Below are 22,597 nucleotides of genomic sequence, written 5' to 3' on the forward strand. Positions count from 1 at the left end.
TGCTTTCGGTACCTGTGTTTGTAATGCATGCAAGTCCGCAGAAATCCTACCGCTGGTAACCTCTTCACATGGTATATCTCCTCGACTGTTTAACCAATAGATACATTTCATTTATAGATAGTGGCCAATGTTCTTGAAACTGTCGGTAATGTCATCGGTTCCAATCGAACCATTGTTGCACAAGCACAAAAAGCAAAACAGACATCGTCCAACATTCTTAAATCTCTTGATGTCATCGCTGAAAACCTTGGTCAAATCGCAGCTTTCTTCAATATAAACGGAACTATTCAAATCAAGTTTGAAAATCCATACGTTGCACTCGCTGTAACATATACGGAACCTAAACCATTGAAAATATTTGGTGGATTCGATTCTGATAGAAGTATCAGTGTAAACATTGCAGCTAGAGAAGATAAACCGACTTACTACAACAATAAAACATTGGAGATTCTAGCTTCTTCTCATATACCGAAAGAGGCGTTCCGTAACAAAAGTCAAATTGTCTACTCATTCCTTTTCCAAGACGATACGCTTTTTCTAACAGGAAAACAAATAAAAGCTCTGGATGCAGGTCAACCCATAGTTTCACCACTATCCAGTCAGATTCTAGCAGTGACTATTGGTAAAGATAAACTTGAGAATCTATCAATACCGATCTTGCTCAAATTTGAGAAAATACACCAACCAGTGATTGGCACTGAAGAAAACTCCTTTTTCAATAACACGTGTACGTTCTGGGAAGTCCAACAAGGTATACAAAAACGTTTCAAAAATTTCTTTATCTGGAACCTGAATATGCTAGATTGAAACTTATGCTTTGTGTAACCCAAAACCAATAAAAGTGCTCAATGTTAATGATAACAGAGCTTTATATTAGTTTGAGTAAAGAAAAACGATTTAAGTTAATTTCATACTCAAAGTTTCATGCCATCCAGGATAGCAATCTTCAGTGAAATCTTTGCTTGAAACTTAAGAAAAAGAGAAATGTTAGCACCGCTTTTATAATTTTTACAGAAAGCGTGTAACAGAGATCCGTTTACAGCAGTTTTCATAATCAAGCTTGATGGAATTTCTTGTCCTCTTATACGTTCTTTTTGGACCTACCTAAGGTAGTCCTTTAAATTAACCCTTGTCCGTTCGTTCGTTCGTTCGTTCGTCCGTTCGTTCGTTCGTTCGTCTGTTGCCAGCTTTTCTCGGGATCGGCTCATTAGTTTTTTCTATGTTTTTGCACGATGATGCAAAATGGCAATGCCCAAAATGTGACGGAGCCCGATTTTCGAAAAAAAAATTTTTCCGGCCGAAAATGGCGGAAATATGCCGGAAAAACTGGTTTTTCGGCATTTTCTCGAGATTTCATCATTAGTTTTTTCTGATTTTTTGCTCAAAGATGCGTATTAACAATGCCCAAAACATGGTCTAGTCCGATTTTTGAGAAAAAATTTTTTCCGGCCGAAAATGCCGGAAATATGCCGGAAATCGCCGTTTTTCTGGATTTTCATTGGACTTTTCATATAATTGGTTGTTTTTTCATTCAAAAGATATCAATAGCAATGCCCACATCAAGCATGTTTCAATTTTCAATAAAATTGATTTTTGAAGCCGGAACTTTCTAAAAATCGCCCCGGAAACACCGATTTTCGCCGGAAAAAAACGGTATTTTTGAATTTCTTGAGCTGTACTTTATATTTTTCATGAAAATTTTGCACACTGATGCAAAATGTCAATACCTAAATTGTGACGGAGCCCGATTTTCGAAAAACATTTTTTTCCGGCCGAAAATGCCGGAAATATGCCGGAAAACCGGTTTTTTGACTTTTTCTCGAATTTTCATTCTTAGTTTTTTCTGATTATTGCAGAAAGATGCGTATTAGCAATGCAAAAATTTTTTTCGGTTGCTGGAAATCGCCGTTTTTGCAGATTTTCATTGGATTTTTTCCTTGTATTTCTATGTTTTTCACACAAAAACATTATTGATAACAATGCTCACCATCAAGCATGATAGAATTGTCAATAAAACTGATTTTTGCGACCAGAACTTCCTATTTATTTTTCCCCTACAACCCTTCTCTCTCCCCCCATCAACAATCAATGATAAATTTATTGTGTTGTGTATTTTCGCTAAATGCTATATTTTCTGACTGATTTTTTTCATTTTTCTTTTCGCATTGCTAACTAACTTTCATCATCAGGTAGGTCCATTCAGCATGTTGCTTGTTTCTCCTTTTTCCCACTCATTAGAGATATGGTCTGGCTTTGTCTATAACAGTCCTCAGTAGCGTAGACAAGAGGAGCGCAATTAATTTGTGTAAGAGAGCAGATTTTTATGACACTGTAATTATCTATTCATAATGTAAAAAGATTATTAGAGTGTCATAAAAATCTGCTCTCCTACACAAAATTTCTGCCCCTCCTGTCTACGCTACTGGACCTTACCCATATCTAAATTTGTCAACTATCACACCTTTTTATTGAAGGTATTGTGGGTTGACTGGGACTGTTAGAGTTTCAAGCTAGGAATAGAAGACTATAAATTCTTTTGAATCGATCTATCGATAAGACTTAAGAGTATATCGTTTGCTTACTCCATAATTTTTAATTCACGAGCTTAGCTTTTTCACATTGGATTGACACGGATCTGGAGCAAGATTGGCTAGAAAAAGAAAAAGAAAAACATTTTTGCTTATAATATAAAAATAAGCAGAAACTGTCCTGATATGAAACATGTGTCTGATATGAAACGGGAACACTTATGTAAAAATAAAACCTTTAACATACAGTAACTATTATCTTTATATTTTAGTCGGTCTTTGGTCATCCAGAGGTTGTTGGAAGATCAACGAAACAGAAACACAGATCTCATGCGAATGCAACCATTTGACCAACTTTGCCATCCTATTGGATGTTACTGGTAAACAGAGCAATCCATTGGAATTGAGAATTATGACTTGGATTGGATGTGGGATCTCACTTGCTGGATTGTTTTTAACGTTACTTTCTTACACCATCTTTAAGTACGTATTTAACCGCTACAGAAATTCCTTGTTTTTATTTCAGCCATATGGTCTGGTTATCACTTTTTATTGTCGATTTAATTCCTATAATAAATTAAGAATGATGCTCGTGTTCATTAAGTTTTTCTGTGGTGAAAACTTTCATAAACTCACTGATATTAACGTCGTCAGCTCTGGAACATTGCAACAGCGTTATAGTGACTATATGGTTAGCTTCAAATAGTCCAACTTTCTAAATAAAACGTGAACGTATAATCTTCTTGACAATTTCATTTGATCCCTTCCGATGCATAATTTTGTAGAAGTTTTTGTAACACAGTGTTTCTTTTACCTTTATCGAACCGAGTTAGTTCATTTTTCATGATTCTGATAGCGTTCACGAAACGATTGTACCGATCTCTATTAGTACAATCAAAAAGGATCTGGGTACAAGATTAAATCCATTAACCTTAATCATTTTTTTACCATTAGAAAATTACACAAGAAGCTACCTCCAAAGATTTTGATATCATTAGCACTATCTCTCTTCATCCTACTCATTGTATTTTTGGTGGGTGCAGAACGAGGTTCAGTTGTGACATCGAAATTAGGATGTCAAATCGTTGCTGGTATTCTTCATTATTTCATGTTGACCACATTTTTATGGATGTTGATTGAAGCCATTAACTTGTATCGTAATTTCGTCAAAATCTTCAGATCAGGTGGTGATGGGAAATTCTTCAAGAATTCTTCACGCATAGCATGGGGTATGTATCTCATGTTTTATAATTTATCTTCACAATGTCTCACAACACCTCAAGGGCTTTTGATTCATAGTTCGAAATATTTGGGAAATAAACTTTCTGACCCACTTTGAAATTGTATTTATATCCTTCGCGTATCATTTTCACTGGCTCAAGAACACTGATAATACAGTTGACACTCTCTAATTCGACGTTCTAACATTTGATACAATCCATTATTCGATAATATTGTAAGTCACCGTCAACATCAAGAAGCTCTCATAAACGCTGATCTATTATTTGATACTCTCTTGTTCGATGAAAATCTAACGACCCTTGGAAATCGAATTAGAGAGCGTCAACTATGTTTGTCTTTTTTTCTCAGGGATTCCACTGTTGATTGTGGTGATCAACGGAGCTGTCGAACCAGATAACCTTGGAAACGATCAATTGTGAGTGAATTTCCAACTTTTTGTTTTATTATCAGGGATTGTCCCAGAGTTTAATTTTAATTGAAAGTTGATTTGATGTTGTTTTTCAAATAGATGTTTTCTAGACTACGGTATGAATCGTTGCAAGATATCATTTTTTTGGGACCGTTGAAATTTTACATGATTTTACACCCTGAACTTTAGCAAACTAGAAAGAACAAACATGTCATAAGAACCCTTAGTCTCAACATTGTTCTCATTTTTCTTTCAGTTGTGTCATTCTTGGCAACAGTTTCTATTTCGCATTGTTATTGCCAGTCGCTTTGATCCTGTTCATCAATTTCATCGTCCTCATCATGGTGTTACGTTCACTATCCAAAAACCAAGGCTCCAAAATCACTTCAACGCAAAAACAATCATTAGCAACTCAAACTAGAATCACATTGGCATGCGCTACACTCCTTGGATTAACTTGGCTTTTCGCATTGTTAGCTGTCGGCGATTTGAGCTACACGTTCCAACTACTGTTCACTATTTTCAACTCACTACAAGGGTTCTTCATCTTTGTGTTTTATACGCTTTTAAACACAGATGTTCAAAAAGAATGGAAGAGGTTGTTTAAAATTAAAGATAAGGAGCAAGGGAACTCAAGCCAACCTGTTGTATCGACTCTAAATCGAGAGAAATATCACGTGAAAAGCAGTCCTACGGTTGGCAGTCAGTATACCTACTTTTGATACAGTTCTCAGGGGCAGTGGCGTGGTGGCAGGGGGGCCAGGGGGGCCAGGCCCCTCCAGCGGAGCCCTTTTGAGAAGGGGTGCCCAAAAATAAGGGACGCCAAGAAAAATTTTTCAGGCGCCCATATCGAAATTGACAAATAAAAAAACAAAAATGGCGCCCCTCATCACCTCAAAAACTCAAAATTTTCATGCTCGCTTCGCTCGCACACTACCTTTTTCGTGTTCATAATGAGCGTATAGAGAGGGGCGCCAAAAACAAAAAATCTTTAAAAGGGGCGCCATATTTGCCTTGGCCACCCCAGAGAAATTTTCCCACCACGCCACTGCCCAGGGGTTCTTTATTATGAAGTAAAAATATATCTAATTTTTGAATCAGATATTTTGACTCTCATTGAGCCTTCAGACAAGGTTTTAGACTCTTTTTTAATAAGACTCATGATGAGACAAACAAGAAAATTTGAATCAGTGTACGAAATGAGGAAAAGTCAATACCTTGGCCTCCCTCCAAATTTTAATATGTTTCCTGTTTAATTAAAAAAAGTCGAAACCTGGATGCAACCTAAAAAATTTCTAATTTAACCTGGTTATGAATCTACAAAATAGCTCTTTTTCGTTAGCTTTTATCATACTGTGTCTCTCATATTTTATCAACACCTTCTTAAAAGTAAGATGGCTTTGTAAGGATGGAAGGTTTTCTAACGGCATCCCCCCATTTGTAATGTGATAATAAAAAATGACAATAATTCCCTTTATTTTTCAGTATACGGTAACAGCGATACTCCACCCGCTGAAGAGATCGACCTCTGTAATTGTAATGTGATAATAAAAAATTACAATAATTCCCTTTATTTTTCAGTTTACGGTAACAGCGATACTCCACCCGCTGAAGAAATTGATCTTTCTTCGTCAACCGGTCATTTAATCAAGCAACGACAACATTACACAAATCCTACGTATGACCAAACGGACAACAGCAGCTTTAAGAAGTGATTAAAAGGTGCGTTTTTGTTGGCAATTATTATACCCAACGTTGTTTCAAAGTCCAAAGTGTGACATGGAATGAATGCTTTGAACGTCGGTTGACAATCGTTGTTTTAAGCTACGTTGGTTAAAGGTCGTGGTTTTAGCTAGGTTACTATTAAAAGCCTAGGCGCCCCCTATGCGTATATCTATATGTAGACTGAAAGAATCTCAGATATGAAGCCTATTTAAAACGATTAGATTTTATATATTGTAATTGGCTTATGGAGTACCGTTGTTGTAGAGTTTACACTTGGGTAAGTTCCCCCCGCTAATTAATTTTTCGAAAATTTTCCACACGGGACACCTTTATTCCGACCCCGACCCCCTGGCCCTGGCTTATTAAGTTTTGAGATTTTTCCAACCTCTCCCCCACGCGGCTATTAGGTACCCGAGAGTAAACTTGTGACCTTTGCTGGTTCTCTATGTTATGACCACGAACTTAAAAGTCTTAAACTCTTACTGGAGCTCAATGTGGAAATTCTAGGAATTATTTCAGCATTCTACTGTTTTGCTATTTTGATGGTTTTAACTTAAAGGAAACATTTAACGTATCTCCTAACATTTTGCCATTTTCAAGGGGGAATCCACACATTTTCAAGAATTTTGTTTACTTTAAAAGGTTCGCCCACCCCCACCTCTGTATGGTTTTTTAATGGAACAGCTCAATCGAAGAGAAAGTTACTCTTCGGTTTAGAAATGTTGTGTAAGCAAAGTGTTAGGAGATACGTCAAGAACATTGAAGAATCTTTAACCTTTCTCAAGCAAGAAAAGTGAAGCTTTAAGATTTTCGTCGCTTTTATAACTCAGGATTGAAACTATATAGCTGTTTCTTTAATTTCACGTGGTACAATTTGTGATAGATTTTTATATTCAATCTGGCGTGTGTGTGTGTGTGAAAATCACGTGGGTCACACGTTTTGGATGGGAAACAAATGGCTTCGCTTACACCAATAAGGTCATTAAACTCATGTTGAATGATAAGACTTTATATCTTTTTAAAGAACGATGTGATCACGATTGTAACAACACTTAATCCTCTTTTACACGATTTCTTTATAAAAACATCCAAAAATTTTAACCTTTCCAGCGCGCAACATTTTTATATCTTCAGCCCGTCTGCGCGCAACGTTTTTTGATGAAAATGCAATTTTCACGATAACCGTTATAACTTTTTGAAAAATTAACTTCAGAAAAAAACCCTTATATTTTTGGAAAGCCCTACCTTTCCCCTTTCTAAATATGTTTAACTGAGTACTCCAAACAATTTTGGACAGAAATTATGAAGCCAGACAAAAGGCATATGGAAAAACAATGTCGCGAAAAAGTCATTTTTGGTGCAAAACTTCGAAAAATTATAGAGAACTGAAAAATTGATAAAAACACTTACTTTTTTCTTTAGAAGGTTTCTTTATAGTTAGGTAATACAATTCAATACTTTTGAAAAGCCAAATAAAACTCTAAAACACTTTTATAAACCCTTACTTTCATAGCTAATTTTCAGCCTCCTCAGTTTCACAAAATCACGCAGCATAGCTTGGTCTGCCATTTCTATTTTTGAAAAATGTTGCGTCATACCAAAACAAACCCCGATTGTTTCTTATCGGTAATTTCACGCTGATTCCGATTTTTTAATCGGTTTTACCGTACCTCTGACGGTTGGGGCGTAATCCGACCAAATATAAAGGTCACCTTAAAAACGTCTTCAGATACGTCTTTCGGAACGTATGGCGAACGTATCAGATACGTCTTTCGGGGCGGAAAGGTTAAAGCCTTGGAATGTTCTTACTCTCGGGTACCTAATAGCCGGGGGAGTTGGAATAAGGGGGGGATTGGAAAAAATCTCAAAACTTAATAAGCGGGGGGGGGGGGGTTGGAATAAAAATGTCCTGCGTGGAAAATTTTCGAAAAACTAATTAGCGGGCTATTAGGAGTCTGAGAGTAACTTTTTGGGTTTCAAGCCTAAAAATGTTCTTATAATGTTCTTATTCTCTCCATTTTGCGACTATTTTTATCCTGAGTCCGCAAAGCCTTAAATTGTTCTTAACTTGTTCTTGACATTTTGGCAATCGAATCTTTATGTTTTTATATAGTTTGTTCTTATAAAAAAACGTGTACAGCGAAAGGGTTCTTTCATTTATTAATGGTAGGGGTTTCAAAATATCTTAGGTGTATTTTACTTTATAAAAATGAGAAAATATTTTTTATAGGATTTAAATATTTTGTAATAGATTATGCATGTATGACAATATTTACATTAAAGAAATTACCTATAGTAAATTTCATTCAATCCCAGGCTCCATATTCTTGAAGTGTGTTGAACATCAAATACTGTAATATTTCCAAAATATGTCAATAAATTAGTATAACTGATTTTTCTTCTACACAAATGGCCAGAACAGACTGACATATAAACTACACGTTTTTTTTTATAAGAACATCCAAAACTTTCGAAGCATTCGGATGTTCTTAACTTTTTGGGTTTCAAGCCTAAAAATGTTCTTTAAAAAGTTCTTATTTTCCTCATTTTGTGACAATTTTGACCCATTTTCCTTAAGAATTGGATGTTTTTGAGTCCACAAGGCCTTAAAATGTTCTTAACTTGTTCTTAGCATTTTGGCCATCGAAGCCTTATGTTCTTATATAGTTTGTTCTTATAAAAAAAGGTGTATAGCTGTTTTTCCTTCTACGCAACTGGCCAGGACTGGCTTACATATCCCGGGGGGGGGGCACTCGATCTGAAAACGACCATACGTTCGGCCCAAAATTTGGCTTCTAAAATCGGACCCTTACAGTGCAGTGAATTTCCATGAAAAATCATACCCTTACAGTGCACTTTTTCAAAATTTCTCGCCCGTAAGAGCGAAAATTTTTGCAATTTTCCAAGAAAATGTGGAATTTTTCCTCCAAAATTGACAATTTTGTGCCAATTTTACCAAAAAATTGGCCTTTTATCACAATTTCCTACCCTTACAGTGCAGTTCAGTGCAGTTTTGTAATTTCCTACCCTTACAGTGCACTAGCTGAACTATGAAAAACCTACCCTTAAGGGCCGAACGTCTGGTAGGTCATTTACCTTGAGTGCCCCCCCCCGGGTTACATATAAACTAGTGAATTTAGAGAGTTAAACCATAGTAATTATTTTCTTCTCAAAATGATGTCATATTCCATTGATTAAGGTTCCTTTGTAAAGGAATAACGTTCGTTCCATGGTCATCGCATGATCATTTCTTGATCTTCGCTTCGCTGTGCTTGTGTTTCCTTTGAAAGTAAGTTTAAAGTTATAAATTCTTTTGATAGAAAAAACATGGAGGTATAAAGAAAAACAGGAGTTGAATTTGTCGAATGGATGAATTTTAGTCTAGGTTTTTCCATGGAGGTATAAAGAAAAGGAGTTGAATTTGTTGGTAATTGATCGTTAAAGTCGTTTGATTTCTTTTATAAAATGTATCAAAAGAAATTCTAAGGCTTCGTATCGTATATTAGAAGGGTAGAAATCTTCAATACTGATAGTTAGAATATTCAGAGTAAACTCGAGTTCTACTAAAAAGTCGTATTTCATCGGGTAAGTCTTAGAATTCATTTTGATATGTTTTATAAAAGAAATGAAACGACTTTAACGACCAATTACCAACAAATTCAACTCCTTTTCTTTATACCTCCATGGAAAAACCTAGACTAAAATTCATCCATTCGACAAACTGGCAAAGTGTTGTTATATGTCAAGGTTACCAATTCTTAAAAGACAAATCATTATTTTCAAAGGGAAAATATTTGGACTTACCACACTATTGTGACAATTAACAGCAGCAATTCCCAAAAGGGAACAAATCTTTATGCAGAATGAATTGATGCAAGCTGCCACAACGCAGAAAAATAGTTCCTTTCTTTTTTGCTTGAACACTTGACAAGCATTATTGTGTCCACCCTCTTCTTTCAAAGCCATCACTATTAAAGGGAAGGTATACAGGGTGTCCGGAAACTACATATATAGAAAGAAAGTTCTTGTGTGTGTTTCACTAAATTTGCATTTTTATCAGTTTCTTTCTGTGTCATATTAATTTGGGAATTTCTAAACATCGACCAGAAATGACGACCACGACCAGCAACCACGACCGGCGAACAGATAAATTTGCGTTAACGAGTTTATCTGCTCTCTCCACCGTAGAGAATGTCTAAATCAAGTCCTCAGAATACTAACTAGTCATAGCTTTCACTAAATGCCCCCACATAAAGATCATGTCATGCACTTATAAAGCTTTAATGCTTTAAATATTAAACATTAAAAAATAATCAGGAATAATTGATTGATTTAATTATTGATTGATTGGTTGATTGATTGATTAATTGATTGATTGATTGATTGATTGATTGATTGATTGAGGCGTTTGCTTGAAAAAAAAATTATATTCCATTATAAAAAAATACATACTTGAAGAATTCATGCAGCTTGATAACTTAATAAAATTTAAGGAAAAGCTGGAAAGCCTCTCAAAAATATATTTAAAAAGTTATGGAATCATTATCTTACTGATTTTCACATCTCCTGTTTGTTTGTTTTTTTCCTAGTTTCTTTCTTATAACGATATATGTCATGATTACTATTCACTAAATAGACCTTTTCTAGATTTCTTTTCAAGTGCATAGTCCTTTTCCATGATGCAATCTTTTCTCCAAGCTGATCACAGCGCAGACAATGAAGAGACGTGCCTTCAGGAAGCTAGACTTTTTGAGTTTATAGCTAGCGATATACTTTCCCTTTATGATGTTTCTGTATGACTGTCTGTGTACCTAGTCTAACCACCGTTAAATGCCTTCGGGAAGGTCTCTCCTAACTTAGAAAGCCAGAATTTGGAGCTATTTCACCAAACCACTGGAGCTTAAGTTATTTAGGCTATCACAACTGCATGAAAAAGTTTAACGTGCGCATGTAAAGTTTAACGAGTAAACAAACTTTTTTCAGGTTTTTGAAAAAGATTTACCACACTGAAAAGACGTAAAAACACTCTAAGTGAGGTAAATTATTTGGAAGGCCAAAAGAAAAAGTCAACCACGTTTGGATTCAACTTTACATATGCGTACATTCATCTTTTTTGTACTTTGCCCGTTGTTTTATTAAGTTAAGAAGGACTTTCTCGAGTTACGACCATATGATAGTATTTAAAGCTCAAGAAGCCCTATAAACAATAAAGGTAGTTATCAATAAAATGACAGACAAAAATAAATTAGAGTTTGAACAAAAATATCAAATGTACATTTGAAAACTTAAGCAAATTTCTTTAAAGATTCTGGAAAAAGAATTGAAATCATTGCTGAAGTGAACTTCTGACTAAATTACAGTAGTTAGTATTCAGTTTCAAAGACAAGAAGCAAAATTTGACATACAAAATACTTTTTCTAGTCAATGAAGTCAGCCCATCATCATCATAACCAGTCTGCCATTTTGTTTGTTTTGATTTGCACAAGTAATATTGTAATTCGTGTTATATCATACACTGTTTTGATTTGCATTTATAACACTCGCTTCAGCTTTTCAAAGCTAAATCAAAACTAAAATTGTAATATTTAATAATGATAATACCATATAACGTAATATGAAAATATGTATACTATCGTCCCGGAAAAAAACCGAACATTTACGGAAGAGACTAACTACGGATATGCTTACGCGACAACAACAAAACAATTCGCAAAGTTTTGAGATTCCAGTCCAATATCTATGCGTGAAACTATGAGAGCCTCCTCGTCGCTACGCTCCTGCGGGGGCAAAAAAGTGACATTTGAAATAACTTGTCATTTTCTTGACAAGTGACACTATTTAACAAAAATATTGACAGGGCCATTAAGTATCATTTCTGTAACTTTTGTAGCACCGAATATTTTAATTATGCTGATTGAGATGCCTTTAGTATGAATAGATAGAACTAGTCAGTAGGAAATAATTAGGAAGGCCAGTTTTAGAGATATGAATCTAATTAATTATTCTATTGTCTTTGTGCTGACAAAATGACTAATTTCGACAGAAATAACAATCTGAAGATGAAATACAAAGCTTCTCAAACCGATTTCAAAAATTTTGTGTCATTAATTATTTTGATGCTGATAATACAAAAGGATAGAAATTGACACCATAATCAAGCTCCAAGAGCGTCGAAATGGTTGTTTTAGGCATTGGGCACGTGGCTCTAAATAGATGAGACAGGGGTGAGGTTACTTTTCAATATGATATATTCAGGAGAGACGCTCTACGTTGGAGAAAGGGAAAAAACTCAGTAACCCAAGTTTTTCTGGTCGCTCGTTGCGGTCGCCGTTCGTGGTCGCCATTTCTTGTCGATGTTTAGAAACTCCCTATTAATTGTCATAAGACATCTTTTATGAGGTAAAACAATTCTCAATAACTTTAACGTCATGAAAATTGTAAAGAAAGTTATTTCTTTTTAATCATAATGACTGTTGTGAAAACAATTAATTTGTTGGTATATATTTTCTTACATTTTGTTAAACACACGCAACAACCTTCTACTCAAAATCATGTTCGTGCTCGATACTTTTTTCCGGACACCCTGTATTTAAAAATGTATGGTAGGATAGCAAAACTTTCTCTTTTTTTTCTGTGTACAAATGCGTAGACAACACGTGAATAACCGCCTCACAAGTTGAACTCACTTACTCAAGGCTTGGGGGTACGAGAAGTTTTTTTCGCGTTGGTGTAATGCAACATGCTCTATCCCCCCATTACCACCCTTAGAGTGACTATTTTCCCAAAATTTCAGCAAAAATTTTCAAGAATTTATTGATTATGGTAATTCTGAAACCCTTACAGAGATTCAATTGCTTTTTAAAATTTGTACCCCTTCGAGGGACTTTCGAGGATGTGAAAAAGTGACCCTTATGGCTCGCACATTACCCGCAACCAATTTTTCCTAGGTACCCCCTCCCCTTCCCGGGGCAAAACTCACCTGTATTACTTGAGCATGTAGTAGAGTGAAAATCTCTCAGCTTGTGTGCCAAAAAGATATTAGACACAAAAATAGCAATGATCAGATATAACGAAACTCCGAACTGAAATTAAAAAGATATTTGTGGATGAAATTTATGATATAATAAATAAAGTCTGTCTCAATATAAATTAACTGCATTGGAGACAAAAAAGGCTGTAACTTTTGACAGAATTAGAATTAGATACATTTTGTGTTCGTTAAAAAGATAATCCGGAGTGGAATATTATCAAAAAAGTTTTTAAAAATGGAAATACGAAGATCAAGGATTTATTATACACTGGATATACAAGTAACAGATTTTTGTTGATTTCTCGTGTACTAGCTATGTCCGCAGTAATGATATTATTGTTCACTCTCCTTCCCTCATTAAATGATTTTTCGAAGCATTTTTATTGCATTTCTTGTCGAAAATCACTCATCCAATTCCCAAAAGAGACTTAAAACTTTCCTGTGAGAGTCAGATTCTTCCACTTTTGCTAATTATAAGTCGTTATGACGTTTCAAGCTGTGAGAAAGATGCAAAAGACGTGTTGTGTATAAAAAATTTAATGTTGACACCGGAAATTTTCAAACTTCAAGCTAAAATAAACCACCTTGCCACCACGTGCCTCCAAAGGATTTTCATACCACAGTGGAGCCAAGCCACTCAAGTCGAATGTATGTTAATTTCAGCTCCTCTGGGGACAGTCTTGGAAAGATATTTCCAATTGAAAATTTCGTGTCACTATAAGCATTTTGTCTGATTTTCTTGTCTATTGATGTTTTTCTCACATTAGATTTCACAAATGTATCCAGCTTGGAATGCTAGCCTTACTTTTAAACTTTTTTTCTGCAAATGTACAAAAAGAAAGAGATAGAGAACTTTTTAAAAACAAGACTGATAAACATTTTTAAAAATCAGACATCTTCGAGCCGCCATGACAGTTGTCCTTTGCGGACAAAGCTAGAACATCAATTGTTTTCTGAAACAATGAAAATACAATGATCGCTCTCCATCGTTTTATGAGTCGTTTATCCAGTGTATAATAAATCTTTGCGAAGATGAAAAAGGAAGAAGAAGAAGAAAATCAACTTCTTGTAGAATGATTCTATGGTTTTCAATAAAACATCTAAGCTAATATCAAATAAAAAATTCAAAAATTGATGACGCAATTAAAAATGACGTCGTTGTTTTTTGAAAAAAAACTCACTCATCTTCTTCATAGATTTTAAATGTCAATTTTATCAGTATGTTAAAAACCGGCAATTATGTTAAAAGTATTCTTTTTGGCTTTCAGAAAATCAAAACAGAGTTGAAAAATCTTTATTCGTTCAACTTTAAATGCTATTTTAGAGTGCTTTTTCACTGGTCAGCGGTAATTGTAAAACTTTGTGATGACGTCATTAATTCAAATTTTTTTCTATGAATTCCCGGTAGAACATTTCTGCCAACTTCCAAGTCCATAGCTTTCCTAGATCGAAAGTTATGCAAGGGTGGCGGTTTACGACCCGGGGGGGGGGCACTCGATCTGAAAACGACCATACGTTCGGCCCAAAATTTGGCTTCTAAAATCGGACCCTTACAGTGCAGTGAATTTCCATGAAAAATCATACCCTTACAGTGCACTTTCTCAAAATTTCTCGCCCGTAAGGGTGAAAACTTTTGCAATTTTCCAAGAAAATGTGGAATTTTTCCTCCAAAATTGACCAATTTTGTGCCAATTTTACCAAAAAATTAGCCTTTTATCACAATTTCCTACCCTTACAATGCAGTTCAGTGCAGTTTTGTAATTTCCTACCCTTACAGCTCACTAGCTGAGTTATGAAAAAGCTACCCTTAAGGGCCGAACGTCTGGTAGGTCATTTACCTTGAGTGCCCCCCCCCCGGGGTTAACGACTTACCATTGTCCTAGCTCGTTCATTTTGGTAACATGTAATGGCGCTCGTCACACCACTTATCAATAACTGGAAAAATTAAAAAATGAATGGTGAGATTTCTGGCTTTCACCTTAATATGGTTTGGATTGAATGATTAGAAAAATTTATAATTTGATTAAAAGGTTTTGCTTTTTTATAAGAGAGTGATATTGTTTGCTATTCATCAATTTTCGTTCGCAAGTTTTTTACATTGAACTGACACGGATGTGGAGCAAAATTGGTCAAAAAGAGAAAACAAAAAACACTTTTTGCTTAACATAACAATAGGCAGGCACTGTCACATCTTACTCCAAATCCGTGTCAAATCAATGTGAAAAAGCTTGTAAATTAAAATTGATGAGTAAGCAAACGATACCACTCTTATTTAAAAACAAAACCTTTAAGTATCCGTGGACTTACCAAAACACAATTTTCGATAACGAGATAATCCAGTTCATGGAATACTACTTCGAAATACTTTTTGTTGCGTGCATAAAGCACTATAAAACATATCGCAATCAAAAGTTGAGAAAATGCGAAAACTCCAAACGCAGATGCAATATTACTTTTTAGACTAGCCATTACGTATCAAAATTTATAACCCTACTGCTGGAAATTCTAGTTTCGTTATGCATTTCTTGAGTTGTTGGCTAGAATGAGATCTAAAGAATTTCGATCTTTTTAATTTATACACTTTCCTTAGTTTCGATGGTCAAACTTGGCCAACAATACCTGTAATAATTGAAATACTTGACATGAAAAGGGAAGTCAGGGCTAATTGCTTGAGATATAAAACTTGGGCAATACGGATAATATTTTTACAATGAAGTGTTGTAATTTTGATCCTATTAAAATAGATCTTTAAACGAATTTCATCATTTGGATTCAACTCTTTTTGATCGTTTCCGAGACAGCGAGAGATATAGGAATGTGCTGAATAATCTTGGAAATAAAAAAACTTTGTTTTAATAACCTTATAGAGTATTTTAAAATTAATCCACACATGCTTGCCTTGATAATTTAAGAACGTTCTATTCCGATATATCGCATGGGAAATAACTTTTCGATTGAAATAACTAATATTTTCGAAACAAATTGCAAAATTCTGAATGAAACTCTTAAAAAATTAACCTTTTGTTAAACTCTAAACATAAGGAAAACTTATTTTCGAGCTTATGACTTGGACCTCAAAAAACAATCCATGTCTCGATGTCCTGTTGTGACCGGTCAATGAAATACTGGCTTGGCTCTAAATATTTTTAATTTTGAATGCGAGTGTTTTTCCAATAGGCCTTTAATATTTTGGGTTTGATACAGGGGTGGAGCCTAACTATGTATTGATCTATCCATAAGTCTTAAAGATGGAATCTTTCTTTCGATGTAAATTACTAAAGTGTTTAAGTAGTGTCTAAGTAGTGCAGTGGTAGAGCATCCGACTACGGGGGTTCAACCCCTAGCCGGGTCATACCAAAGATTCTCAAAATGGTACTTGATGACTCTCTGCTTGATGCTCAGCAATTAAGAATAGGATCAAGGGTAAGTGGAGCAATCCAGGGAGAAGGACTGGCGCCTCCCCTACCTTCGGGTAAATAGCTATCGAAAGAGGAACCTTCGGGTCGACTCCGACTGCGGTCGCATACTTACTTACTAAAGTGCGTCTAAAAAGTATCAAAATGTGGCGAGAGTTCCTAATGCTTAGAGGAACTTTACACACAAAAATTGGAAATTAGTAATTTCTTAATTGATTCTTATCTGGTCATTATCATTAATTTAGTAATGGATATATTATAAACACATTATAATAAAGGAAAACAGTAATACCATGCCTTTATAAATTGACTTACACACCCCTGTCTCACAGCCCCGGTGGAACATTTTTCCTTAGTGGGGATAAAAATTACTATTTAATCCCAATGGGGGTATAAATTGGGTATAAATTCTATTGTTCCAAGGTTAAAAAATCCAGTGGGATGGGTTTGAAGTGCAATTTTTAAACATTGAATTTCGAATGGGGTGAAATAAAAGTCAATTTCCCAGTGGAGCTGAAATTGCAGGGTATTTTCCCACTGTGGACGAAATTGTTGCTAAATGTTCCAGTGGGGCTGGGGTCCTAGTGGGTCTGTGACACAGGGGTGTACTTTCTTTAGGCCAATTCAAAATTTTCTGAATTCCTCGAGTACAAATATAATGCAAATTAACTAAGTTATTTTCTTTACTACACTTTATGCAATTATCGACTGCTTAAAAATGCTCTTTTAAAGTAGACAGAAAAGTAAAGCTTTAATTTGTCTTATAGTAGTAAAAGCCTATAGAAATGACTCCTTGGGAGACCGAAACTAAAAGGTATCTATGCTGATATATTGCTGAAAGAAGGGGAATCCTGTAAACAAAATAAAGGCAGGAATCAAATGAATATCAAATAGAATGCAAAGATGCAAAGGTTTTGAAACTTAATGAGAAATTAAGGGACTTTTTTTGATAAGGCTATTTTTATAGCCTTTATAGCTAACACTTGATAAAAATGCTAGGGACTTTTTTTGATGAGGGTATTTTTATAGCTAACGTTAACCCAACCTTTCCAGCACGCAATATTTTTAGAAAATGTGAAAATTAATTTCCTACTTTCTTTTTGAGATCTAAGATTTCAAACTGGTATAAAATCATGTAGCTTTAGAGTCAGACAATGGTTTTGGTACCACAAGACGGGTGTTTTTATACTCTTTACTCTTTCTGAAAGCATCCTGTCTACGCCCTTTTAAATCAAGTGGTTAAAAGTTATAGTTTAAAGTCTGGGGCTTTAAATATTTGAAAATTTAGAACGTGTAATTCGGGTTTGAAGGGTATATTCAACTCTTTTTTCATTATTAGAATTATAATCATCCTAACTTGTTGGTTCCAAGAAGAATCTTTGGTGCATAAAGAAAAAAACCCTAGAGAAGAATCTTTCACCTCGTGTCTTAGTGGCCATGCGAGAGTTTGCAGAATTTTTCTTTAGAATAAAGGAGCTAGATGTGAATTGGGATTGAGATCGCCTGTTTCGAGGGTGGGAATTTCAGGATATAATTAAACTTCTAGTTGGTGGATTCTCTATCTGATTGGGATAAGAGCTCATAATGGGGAAATTTTACGGTTGGGATAAAATACCAGAGTATTCTCTTGCTGGCGACAGTCGCAGTATTGACCCTCTTGAATCATTATAACACGGAATTGTCTTAAATGTATACATGGAATATCATATTCTTAGGATAATAATTTCATATCTTCTTCATCTTTATCAAAAATCTCATCAACAAAATTAAACAAATGTGCATCTTCTTTTTCTCGCCTTTCTTTCTTCATTTGTCTTGGATGGTTCATTGACGGAAATCCACGCCTGTGTTGTGATGGAGTATTCGATTGTTGATCATTGTCATTGTTATGTCTTAAGAAGCTGACAATCTTTGGTAAACATTTGAGAAGTGCTACACGGCAGTATTGGTCTGAGTCTCCCTTCTCCTAATTTGAAAAAAATTAAATAAAAAAGGGGGGAGATTATGTACACTGAAACCAATAGACGCGGGCAATAAATTACGAACATCACTGGCCTCGTATTCAAACTATTTCCATGGTGATCATATCCCTTGAGACATTAAATAATTTTTTTATGAACAGAAAGTAGTTGTATTGTAATAAAATCCGCTAAGAGTTAATCACCATGGCAATAATTTCAAAACGAGGCAACTGATGTTCGTGGCGTAATTTATGGAAATAGACCTGGAACCAAAAGTGTAAAAAAGATTAGAAAAAGCGAAAAAGTGGGAAAATATCGTCTTTTCTTCAGGACATTATGTGAAATTCCCAGCTAGTTTTGTTTCAACGTTTTTATAACATTGTTGGACAATTTAAACCCTTTAAAAGACGTCAAAACAACGTTGCGTGTTAGCTGGGATATTTTACATTATTAAATTTCGTAAGATTCGTATACAAGGTATACAAGGTACACAAGGTATACAAGGTATTTCTCCAAATATAAAGTAGTTGCGATCTTATGTACAATCCTGCTTGGGACATTATAGTTTTAAATGCTATTACTAATTAATTTTGAAAGCTTTCTTAGAAAGTTAAACTCTAGGAACCACTATTCGTGGTTGTTTAACAATAAAAACACCTCTATATGGAAAAGACCTGATCCTCCAAACCACTGGAAAATTTAGCTAAATTTTCGTCCCCTTTGGGAAAAATACCCTACGATCTCAGCCCCACTGGAAAATTGACTTTCTTTTCATCCCCATTTGAAATTCAATGGAAAAAATTGCACTCCAAAACCATCCCCAGTGGTTTTTTGACCATTAGAATTTCTATCCCCATTGGGATTTCAATAGAAATGTTCATCTCCCACTGTGGAAAGAAGTTCCACCGGTGCTGTGAGACAGGGGTGTATAAAAACGTAGGTCGATTTTTGGCAATAGATTCTTACCTGAGATATGCGTTGGAACTCATTAATATTTCGTTTCCCATGTCCACCACCAAGAAAGCATGACGTCATTTCAATCAATATCAGGAAAATGACCAAACCAAATGAAAATTGATTTCTGAAGCTAATCAATGTTACCATAGCTCTTTTAGAATTTTGAAAGTGCTAGATTATTCTGACAACTTAAAAAGAGCGAATGGCCAGATTATAAACTTAATATTTATACTGTATTTTGTGATAAATCTAGGCAAGAACCTATATTTACTATTGTATTCGTGTATTTTGGCAAGAACATTTTGGTAGGAATATTTTGAATAACCTCTCCAAGAGCGAGGGTTTAAAAAAAGTTCAAGTATTATTGGAAAGTTTTAATATTGTTATGGTGTACACCTATCATCACATTCAAGATTTTCTCAGCAAAAGAAAGAGCCGCAAAGATGAGGATAAAGATACCAAAATGACACAGTAGTAAATTGCAGTTCGACAGCCCGACCGAATATACAACTCTATGCAACTCTAGGTCAATAGTTCTTTGCAGTCCCCTATTATTTTTTAGTACCTTACATAGTAAAAGTATAGCATAACCAAGACACGCCAATACATAATTTTCAATATTTGAAGAAGACGTTTATAGTGCAACTTTCAGTATACACGGGTATTGGTTTTTCAGGTGAGATGGAGTGTTCTTGTCACCTTATAAGGAACATTTTCAATAGGAGAGATTTTTGCGCTTCTTTTTATGATAGATGTCGAATCAAAAAAATCCTCTGTGTCCTTTTATAGTTCCATATGGAACCTGCCATTGATTTTAAAGTTAGTGATTTTTGAAAAGAGTTCTGTCAAAAAGTAAGATATATTATCTAAAAAAAGTTTTGAAACACTTTAAATCTTCTTGAAAGTAAAGTCTTGTTTAAGGGATTCAGAGAAATCCTGATTGACATGAGCTTGACTTTTGTGTGACTAGAATGAAGAGATCTTCTTCTTTTTGAGTCTCGTGTTTCCTCTTCACACTGTCTCTTCTTTGGGAAGGTTTATTCAAAGCGATTAAGTGACGTTTATAACGTTGTCCGAAGATAATAAATTTTACACCTTACCATATTTGGGAAAATATGTTTTTTTTTAGGTTCAGTTTTGGCCTCATTCTACATTTTATCGGAAGTATAGTGTGTAAAAAAACTTTAGGGTGTGGTTTTCAAGTTAGCGAGTTGGCGTGTAAACATAACTAAAATATATCATATTGTACCGGATAAAATGCTACACTTTTTTCTCAAAACACTTTATTTTCAATATTGATGACTAAAATGTGATTAACCTCTTTCGAGGGAACCAAAAAAGGAGATAATCAGGGAAAGCATTTGGCCAAAAGAAATTGTTCCTCGCTCGAATTGAACTTTGTAGTTCATCTATCTGTCCAACCTTTTCATTCACTTAAATAAAACCCTAAAGGCCGTGAGCACTGTCAGATTCATAAAAAAAGCAAGGGATAGTTGCGTTCCATCAAATTTTATTCTTGCCTAGGCTGCTGGCATCCACTAACGGATTTGTGCTCCTTATAGACTACTACCTACTTATATACTACCTGGGGTTTTGTAGAGGTCTGCGATTCAGACTAATTCTTGCCAGAATTCTTCATTTAAAGAAGTATTTGTCAGAACGTTTTGATACTTGATCCTTCAAGCCATCTTAAAACCTTTCAATTTAGAGATTTTACCGTATATGATTAACTATAACTTTAGACTCATAACGTTCGTTTCAATTACTTTGTACCATAGTGTATCTCACGTTCATCGCTTCGTAGTACACCCTGTGCGCATTGTCTGTTTGATAGAAAATGTCCCGTACGGAAGACCTCTGTGATGAAGTATGATTTATAAATAACAGCACTTCTCTCATCGTATTCTCTCTCTCACCAACACTCCATCGCAGCGGTCGGTTTGAAAAATCTCAAATGAGAAAAGATAATAACAGACCACCTCTACGGCGATGAATTTTGAAATTAGCCGTAGATACAGAGTCTGTGCAGTGAACTGTTATCAGATAGAATAATATCTCACTTTGGCTACTTCATCATCTATTCAGATTCCCTTTGTTAAAAGTGATTATTGGTCGTAAAAACAGTTTCTCAAAATCTGATGCGTGGATAGAAATCTCTTTATAAGGGTATGTTTGCACGGTATTTTTTCTCAGTTACGAGACTTTTAGTTTTGGAAAACGATTGATATTTATAAATCTATTTTAGTTTACAATCTGGAATTTTAGGAGCTGAAATTTAGTGATTCCATCGATTTAAACTCCTAAAATTAAAAAATAAATTTCAGTCTATACGGAAAGAATAACTAATTTAGGTGAAAACTTGACACCCAAATTTCTTTTCTTATAAGTGCGTTTTCAAATAGTTTTCAACACTGGTCAATCTATAAAATGAGCTGATTTCAAATATGTAATTCTTATTTGCATTGAGGGGACCGAAGTGCCCGAAATTTCCAGTTGAAAATAATCAAATTATGTGCATAATTTTTGAGAATTCAAAAGAATCCAATCAAGCATGAGAAAATATGCAATTAAAATACGATAAGAACAAAGAAATGACATTATCATTGCACACGTGCAATTGGATTCCCATTGTAAATAAGGGACCCCTTACAGACACGCTTCATTTTGAGGAAAAAAGCATGAATTCATTCTATCTGATAATAATTCTATGGTCTGTGTACAGGCAACGTTCGAATGAGAACCAATGATATCTACCATTGATACTATCAATTCGGCTATGGTTGTTGCCTAACAGCTATTGGTAATACTCCACCTGCTGGGCCGATCATTGTTATGTTTTCGTTGTGTTTATACGCTTTTCATATGGCTTCATTGCTCATTACAATGTGCATTGATATTGACCGGTTGATAGCGATAAAATATACGTTGAGATATCATACCCTTGTCAACAGACGAGAAATCAACGGGATGAGCTGGAGTTTTTACAAGATAATTCACTAATTGGTCATTTAAAGTGATAGAAATGACGCGTTCTTTAGAAAAAGTAATAAGATTATTTTATTACATCTTAACGACCAACCAAATCAAATAAGAGCTTGTAAAAACTCCAGCTTGTCCCAAATCAACTTGGGTGGTTTGACAGAAATATGCTAATATATGCTAGTTTGTGGTGATACAAACATGTCTATTTTTCATCCCCGGCATCAACATCATATCAACGCAAAACATATTCTACCCAAATCGACCAACTTATTGATTTTTCTTAGCAACCATAAGAGGCTTGACTTATTGTATTATAATTAATGCTCTAGGAAAATTGACCTTTCACC

At 34.9% G+C, this 22,597-nt stretch overlaps 1 protein-coding gene and 1 long non-coding RNA gene across 2 annotated transcripts in view; one reads left to right on the forward strand and one right to left on the reverse strand.

Moving 5' to 3' along the window:
• Positions 1-5,978, forward strand: part of LOC136802798 (uncharacterized) — a 40,646-nt gene extending 34,668 nt beyond the window's left edge. The window contains exons 18-23 of the mRNA XM_067059560.1: positions 118-751; positions 2,801-3,011; positions 3,483-3,757; positions 4,119-4,185; positions 4,436-4,881; positions 5,761-5,978. Of these exons, the coding sequence (XP_066915661.1) occupies positions 118-751; positions 2,801-3,011; positions 3,483-3,757; positions 4,119-4,185; positions 4,436-4,881; positions 5,761-5,894 (1,767 nt within the window). The 3' untranslated portion in view covers positions 5,895-5,978. The remainder of the gene's footprint in view (positions 1-117; positions 752-2,800; positions 3,012-3,482; positions 3,758-4,118; positions 4,186-4,435; positions 4,882-5,760) is intronic.
• A 3,736-nt stretch (positions 5,979-9,714) lies between these two features.
• On the reverse strand, positions 9,715-14,873 carry LOC136802825 (uncharacterized). The gene is made up of 3 exons (XR_010846061.1): positions 14,807-14,873; positions 12,884-12,986; positions 9,715-9,872 (listed from the first exon to the last, which is right to left on the reverse strand). It is a non-coding gene; the product is annotated as an uncharacterized lncRNA (long non-coding RNA).
• Positions 14,874-22,597: the final 7,724 nt, after the last annotated feature.

This window comes from Clytia hemisphaerica, unplaced genomic scaffold, assembly GCF_902728285.1.
Source record: "Clytia hemisphaerica strain Z4C2 unplaced genomic scaffold, Clytia hemisphaerica genome assembly, whole genome shotgun sequence".
Classification (NCBI taxonomy): domain Eukaryota; kingdom Metazoa; phylum Cnidaria; class Hydrozoa; order Leptothecata; family Clytiidae; genus Clytia; species Clytia hemisphaerica.